Source organism: Pinus tabuliformis, chromosome 7 (genome assembly GCF_031772625.1).
Source record: "Pinus tabuliformis cultivar Carrire ecotype Pingquan chromosome 7, CPIR1, whole genome shotgun sequence".
Lineage (NCBI taxonomy): Eukaryota > Viridiplantae > Streptophyta > Pinopsida > Pinales > Pinaceae > Pinus > Pinus tabuliformis.
Window position 1 is genome coordinate 193,777,824 of NC_142293.1, and position 7,643 is coordinate 193,785,466.

At 40.7% G+C, this 7,643-nt stretch overlaps 2 protein-coding genes across 2 annotated transcripts; both read right to left on the reverse strand.

Annotated features, from left to right (window-relative positions):
* Positions 1-1,232: 1,232 nt before the first annotated feature.
* Positions 1,233-2,123, reverse strand: LOC149246517 (uncharacterized). The gene has a single exon (XM_089441739.1). The coding sequence runs from the start codon at positions 2,121-2,123 to the stop codon at positions 1,233-1,235; it is 891 nt and encodes a 296-aa protein (XP_089297865.1).
* A 4,530-nt stretch (positions 2,124-6,653) lies between these two features.
* On the reverse strand, positions 6,654-7,022 carry LOC149246518 (ethylene-responsive transcription factor 4-like). The gene has a single exon (XM_089441746.1). It carries the CDS (start codon positions 7,020-7,022, stop codon positions 6,654-6,656), a length of 369 nt encoding a protein of 122 aa, XP_089297872.1.
* Positions 7,023-7,643: the final 621 nt, after the last annotated feature.

Here is a 7,643-nt window from a genome sequence, read left to right on the forward strand (position 1 = left end):
TAAAGATTTGGAGAAGCAATCAAGATTTTTTATACCCCAACCTCCCCACTCTTTAGGGTGAGCCACTTTATCCCAGGCAATCCAAGGGGTGACTTTCTCCGACTTCGACCCCGCCCAAAGGAACCTGCTACATAATTTTTCAATTGAGGATAAGATTCATTTGGGAACCCAAGTCAGACTAGCCTAGTAGACTAGGATTGCCATCAGAACAGATTTTATTAACACTAACCTTCCTGCCCTGGACAACCACTTGAAACTCCAGTGTTTCAGTTTGGATTCAATTTTTACAAGAACCCATTTCCAATCTTTGATCCTGTAATTATCGAGCTTGAGAAAGGACCCCAGGTATTTAAAGGCATCCTCCAACAATTTGACTTCAAAATTTAGGACCAGCTCCACTCTGTGCACCAGCTCTCAGGACATACTCGTACATGTGAGAGTGGATTTTCTCTCGTTTATGCAGAGACCTATAGCCTTTCGAAAAAGGTCCAAAATTTTCTTGAGCGTCCTACAGTCCTCAACACTTCCATTACTGAACAAGATAATGTCATCCACAAAAAGGAGGTCGGTGACCCAAAAGTTTACCGCTACTTCAATGCCTTTTAGAGTCCCCTACCTTTTTTCATCCTGAATCATAATGCTAATGACGTCTGCTGCTAGAAAAAACAAAAGAGGAGAGAGCGAATAGCCTTGACGTATGCCACGCTCAGTACTAAAAAAACTGGAGGCCGCTCCGTTGATCAGCACAGCAATGGAAGAAGAAGAAACACAACTCATAACCCATCTCACAAAATCATACCTAAAACCCAGATGTGTTAGCAGAAGTCTGAGATACAACTAGCTGATTCTATTCTAAGCCTTTGACAGATCGATTTTCACAACTGCTCCTTTTTTGTCCCAATTTTTAGACTATGAAGAGTTTCTTGGGCCACTCCGACTGCTTCATGAATTTGTCTACCATCTAGAAAGCCAAATTGTTCAGGTGATATATTTCTGGAGAGGACATGTTTAAGATTGGAGGCAATAACTTTTGCAATAATTTTATAAACACAGGTGCATAGTGAAATGGGCCTGAATTCATCAAAAGAAACCGGGAGATCTGATTTGGGAATGAGGGCTAGAAAAGTGGCATTGAAAGGGTGATGGTTTATACCTGTATGCCTAGAATCTTCCACAACTGCCACTAGCTCATCTCTAATGAATTCAAAAAAGTTTTGAAAAAATTCAACAGTCTAGCCATTCGGGTCTGGACTTTTGCCCTTTTGCATTGACTTGAGGATGTCTTCTACCTCCTCCTTAGTAACAGGTGCCATGATAGAATCATTTCCTTCCTCCTCTATGAACCTTGGGAAGAACTGCGCTACTCTTATAACTTCTGCAATAGAAGCTTCCTCTGTCGATTTGTAAAGATTCTTGAAGAAATTGACCCCTAATGAGGCCAGATCTTCAAAAGAACGTGCCTGTTCTCCATTGGCTTTCTTCATTTCCCAGATTGTATAAGAATTTTTCCTTCCTTTAGCGTAATTGTGAAAAAACTTGGTGTTATCTTCCCCCGCTTGCAACCAGATCGCTCTACTTTTTAAACGCCAGCTTTCCTCTCTTTGTTGAAGGATTCTCCTCCTTTCCCTCTCCAACTCTTGTAGTCTAGCCCGAGCTTCTATTGATCCATAGCCATTACCACCTAGGGTTTCTAGGAGGGCAATCTCAAAGTTAACATTTTCTAGCATTTCTTCTTCCTTCAGTTTCTTTTGGAGGTCCGATTGTTTAGATGCGACCTTCAACCTTTTTAAATTATCCATAAAATTCTGACTGCGACTCTCATCTTCATTGAAAGAATGTTTCTTCCAGGTTTTATGGAATAGACTGATATATGTTGCATCCGAGAGCCAAGAGGCATTAAATTTGAAGGGAGTGCCTAGTTTGTTGAAAGCCACTTTCACTTCTAGGAAGACAGGGAAATGGTCAGATAGACCACCTTCCCCAACCCAATGTCTAAAAGCCTGTAAATTTTCTGCCATCGATTCACCAAGCAGAAATCGATCAAGTTTCTTCCCAATCCATTCTTCTACAATTCTTTGATTCCTCCATGTCAGACGCAGCTTGAGCAGAGGGATGTCCACCATGAGAGAAGAGGCCAGTTTATTTTGAAAGAAATCAGTAAGGGGATCAACCGACCCTGGCTCTGACCCCCCAAGATTCAGTCACCCCCAATGAAAAATTAAGATCTCCTCCAATTATAAGATTTGGGTGCGACAGAAAAGACTTTGCAAAGAGAGAGTTCTAGAACCTTTCCCGATCCAAGACAGGACCATAGACATTAAGAATATGTAGCGGGATGTAGAGTTCGTTAGAATATAGTTCAATAGCCAAAACATTTTCCGATCCCTAGGAGGAGATCTCTCAAAGGAGCTTCGCGTTAAAGCCCAGAGCCACCCCTCCTGAATGATCATTTGCATCGATGGCATGGAAGGTCCGGCTCGGAAAGAGCTTAACAAGACATCCTGTAACTTCTTCCCCCTTCCCTAGAGTTACTTGAATCAGAAGAATGTCAGGTTTGTTGGTATTGACCAAATCCTTCAGAGCTAGCTTTTTGGGCAAACTAGCTAGACCCCTACAATTGTAGGATAAGATGATCATCGAGAAACCTCAGGGGGTGTCCACATTGCTCTAAGCACCCGTGGCAGAGACATCTGCTTCCCACCAGCAATATCGATGACAGCCTTCAACTGTGCCTTCGATAGATTGGATTTCCTTCCTCTTAGCTTCCTCGGGCCTGCTGTTAACATGTCCAACTCCAGACCTTCGACAACAAGCCCTTTCCCCTTTTTGGTGGCCAAAGATCTGATATTGTAGGGGGGTTCAGGGCTCCAGACACTAGAAGGAATAGATAAGACAACATTCGAGGGACTAGAAGTCAGCTTTGGAGAGGATGGAATAGTCATAATAGCATTGTCTAAGGAGGCTAGGCCCTTCCTGAGGTCCGATAGATCATCCAAGAGCTGCCTGAAGGGGCCAGAATCATCACAACATGTTTGAAGTAAAACAATAGAAGAGAATATGGAAAAAGGAGGTGATAGAAGCGGACTAGCCTGTGCCTCCCTTGCCATTTCAGGAACTATTGAGGTTCCCATGAGAGACATCAGAATTGAGATAGCCTTACTTGTTATACACCCAGGCTGATCCTATTTAGTTTCCTCCGCTTGTTCCGGACCCAACCCCTGAACTTCTGCCTGAGGATCACTCTCTTAGATCTAAGCCGCTTCTTTCTGGGTGAACAGCCACTGATTTTACTCCAGATTTTTTCCTTTTCTCCTTTGTCTTCAGCGGCGATGATGACCTAGAGGACACTCCCGGGCCAGATGTCCGTATTTGTGACAACGATGACATCTGAAAGCGAGGTTTTCATAGTCCAGGGTCTATAGGAACTCTAGACCTCGATACTTCAGGTTCATAGCATCCGCCAGACCTTCTCTGGGATTTAAACTTACCAGGATAAAGGCGACACTCCAATCATGATTTCGAAGATATGATCTATCAATGTCGAGAAACTTCCCTAGAGTTTTACCCCTTGAAGTGAAGGTCGAGTCAGTCCGAAATTGAATAGGGAGGCTCGGTAAATTGACCCAGACTAGTGACTCCACCGTTTTTTCTTTTTGTGCATCAAACAGGGGCGTCCACCTTCTGAATAAGATTGGCCTTTTTCCGAAGCACCAATGCTTTTCCAACACCCATTCTATGTGCTCCTTTTGTCCAAACCAAATGCAAAACCAACCTCTGTCCAGATTCTTGATCTCTTCTGGCTGACCCGGAGCTTCTTTCCATTTTTCCTGCGCCCAGTCCTTGATGGAGTCTACCTAGAACTTCCTACCATGAACTCTGCCAACTAAGAAGGTTTCCGAGGCTTCCATTTCCTGATCAATACTAATATCCACTCCAAAAACATAGTTAGGCCGCTCCTCCTTTTTTCTGATAGTTTTTTCTTCTTTCTCTTCTCTCCCACAACCTCCGTCTAAGTTCCTCCCTCTCCTGGATTATTATTTGCAGGAGCATCGACTACTTCTACCTCAAGCATCTAAGAGTGCCTTCCAACAGGGTCTCTGTTGTCTTCATCCAGCCCCCCAACCAACCTATTTGCCCCAAAACCAGAGGCAGTGGCTAGTCTCCGCGCTTGATCCTCTACTCCGAATCCTTTCAGGTCCCCTCCTTCCTCTTCACTGGACGACGACCACGACAGGCTGGGGAGCTGCCTTTTCAAAATAGGGTTTGATGCAGGGACCCTTTCCTAATCGCCTTTTTTCAAAACACCTCCTTCCACCTCCTCATCCAGAAGAACTGAGTTTGCTGCGCTTTTTGGAAAGAAGAGTTTCAGATTTTTCTCAGATACTTCATGTCCCCAACAAGTAAGAAGATCTTCGAGAGCTAGTTCAATGTCCACCAACTCACATTCATGAACCATCTCCCGCTCTACACGACGACCTGGATCCATTCAAAGCTTTGTGATATAGTAAAATGATCCTCCCGGTAGAACCTTGAACCTTCTGACCTGTAGATTCCTATTCCCATAAAAACTATCTTCCTTAACGCCGTCAGTCTGGCTTCCATGGCAGAAAAAAATTGAATCCCACCATTTTCAACATTCAAGGCCTCCTTCCCTCTGGTTCGCCTCTTCAGAACTCACACCGCCTTCAGCATTTATGGTTTTATATAACAAGTTTAAGTGATTATCTAATGCGGCGAAGTGATTTATAAATGCTAAGAGTAAGATAACATAATAATACCACATCTCCTAGCACTTCAAGACTGCAGAAACCTAGTTTTATATCTTCCCATAGTCACTTTAGGTGAGACTACAATGTTGCTGCAAGTCGTTGCCAAAAGGGCTAGTGATCAAGGGTTTTGTGGTGAATAGTATAGATTGAACCTGGGTCAGCCCAACTCAAGCCAACATATGCTACAGGATCTATATGTAGCAGAGGTCGTACCAGAGGTAGAGTGCCACATGGAAGGGTTGACAACTAGGATTGGTGATACCGCTGTCAATCAACTTCCACTGCGACTTCAACAATACACCATAGGGGTGCCTAGGTTTATCGGGTCGACTACTCTGTAAGATGGCTCATGCAGTGTCATTATATCATGAACACCTTTGGTTATGTCTACTTAAATCTTGCATGTAGTTTTTTATATGGGAGATGTATGCCATATGTGTCTAAGGCACAAATTTTTGTAAAACTATTCTTGATATTGAGGAAGTAGTTGAGCTGACCTGAAATTTGAAAATTGTAAACTGTCGTTGCCTATAATTATGTTTCCATATTTTAGGAAGAGCAATAGATGCTATGTCAAACAAATTTTGATATGTGTGATAAAACACAATTTAAATTGTTGTTGATCATTTGTATTTGTGATTTAGTCTGGACTCTTTTGCTTGATCACAATTAAACCCATTTTGTAGTGGCATATATTGAAAAAAATGATAATTTTATTTTAATGTGTAAATGAAAAATTGAACATTTTCTAAAATATATATTCATCTACTTTAAGTTTTTAGATTTTCAGATTACTTGTATTGATTTTCATATTTTCAGTCTTATGTGAACTAAACATTAGTTATGTTGACCTTCATTTAGATGGAAGTAGTCAAGCTCTAGCTATTTGGATATAAGCCATATTGTAGGTTAACTTAACTTAATGAATTCGGAAAATTCTTGTTAGATATGTTAAACCAAGGAAATGAAATCTTAAAAATTAATATTCTCTATTACTTTTTTTTTTATTGAAGTCATTAACTAAAGTTTTGTTAATTTCATTTTTTTATTTTCATTAAAGATTAATAAGTCCGATAAACATAGTGGGTTTGTAAAAAAGACATTATAGTTGCACAAATAACATTGTAAATGTGATGAGACATTATATTTGTACAAATAACACAGTAAATATAGTGGATTCCAAAAACATTACTAACTTAACTTAAATAAATAAATGAAACGAATGCAAACAGGTCCCTGCTAATGTCTACAACATAGGGAAGAAGAATGTCACTAACCGTATTGGTATCATTTCATACCATTCAATCCTAATCTTCTGTACTGAAGCACACCCTCTGATCCTTGTATCCCACAGAGAATTTGTTCAGAAATTCTTATCCAAGAGAAAGAGTCGAGACAGAGAACGCTCATCTTCATTGAAATCGATTGACTGCAGCGTGGTGTTTTCCTTTGCAAGAGCTTGAGGATAGAGTTGTGTGTCAACGAAGCCCGAAGATGAAGGTGAATCACAAACCATTGACTGCAGGGTTGGAGGAAGTAAATTATTCCCTAAATCCAATCATGGCCTCCCTGTGTGTTTATCATTTGAGATCCCACAATCTCCCCCAACAATGACACCCCCATGGGCAGCTGCTCCACAAGAGTAGCGTAGTCGACAAGATTTTGCAGAAAAGGAATGGTAGTAACAGTGCGATTCATGTTGTGATCGACCACTCCCTCATTGACGTGAATGCCCGTGCAGGGTTTCACTTGTTTAGCTAAGCCCAAACTCGCAGACATCTTATTTTTTATTTTACAACCATTCGCAGACGTAGAGGAAAGTAGAGGATTTCGAAGACTGGTAGCAATGGAGATCATGCCGCTGTGGATGCCGAAGGTTTCGATCTAGACGGAGGTAGCCGGCAAGTTGGTTTTGGCGTTGGCTCCTCTCATATTTCTAGCGACTTTGTCATAGGCCCTAGCTGCCTCCTCGCCTGTGTCGAAGGTGCCCAGCCACTTGCGTTTTTTCGTTAATGGGACTGTGATCTCTGCTACATAAAGGCCCCAAGGGCTCCTACTCACGCCTCTATAATGCACTTCTTTAAGCACATTAGCATCCCAATCACCGAGGATCTCGCTATGGCCATCCCCATTTCTATGTCTATGAGCTGCCATTAACGGCTGTCGGACGAATGAATGGGCCATACCCACTGTTAAAGAAATAAGCGTTCTCAACTCGCGATCTTCATCTCCTTGAAAATTCGACCATCTCATGTTCTATTGGCATAGAAATATGTGGAAACCGCGACCCCACATCATGGATGAGGTTTCACAGCGGGAGACCGGAACAAATTGATACTGGTTTTGGATATTATTAATAAGAAAAGTACTATTATTATTTCAAAGTTATTTTAAATATAATTTTTTTTTCGATATTATTAATATAAAAAATAAAAAAGCCTAAATTATTCATTTCTATAATTGTAATTTAAATATCAAAGAAAATTAAAAATCTAGATAACATTATATAATTTATAATTATAGTGTTATAATTACACTCAGGGTTGGAATTTGGATTTCCTTTTGCCCGTTATACAATTTCTTTTTGACATTTTGGGTTTTCATGCTTCCCATCCAGAAACGTTATGTTTAAAATTTTTCCCTTCAAGAGCGATGTTCTTACAAAAAATCAACCCTTCACCAATAAAAGCTTGATTAAAAAATTACCTTTAAATAACATGATTATGTTAAAGTTTTCACATATTTACCATAAGGAATAAAACAAAATGACCATAACAAACAAATGACTTATTAAATATTGAATCTTGGTTTGAAATTGCATGGAACACTCACAATATTTTTTTTGGAACTTGAAATCAAATGTCCTTGCCCCGA

What these genes read in the sequence shown, in the direction of transcription:
- LOC149246517 (XM_089441739.1), bottom strand. Translation starts at nt 2,123, where the DNA reads ATGGTGGACATCCCTCTGCTCAAGCTGCGTCTGACATGGAGGAATCAA.
- LOC149246518 (XM_089441746.1), bottom strand. Translation starts at nt 7,022, where the DNA reads ATGAGATGGTCGAATTTTCAAGGAGATGAAGATCGCGAGTTGAGAACG.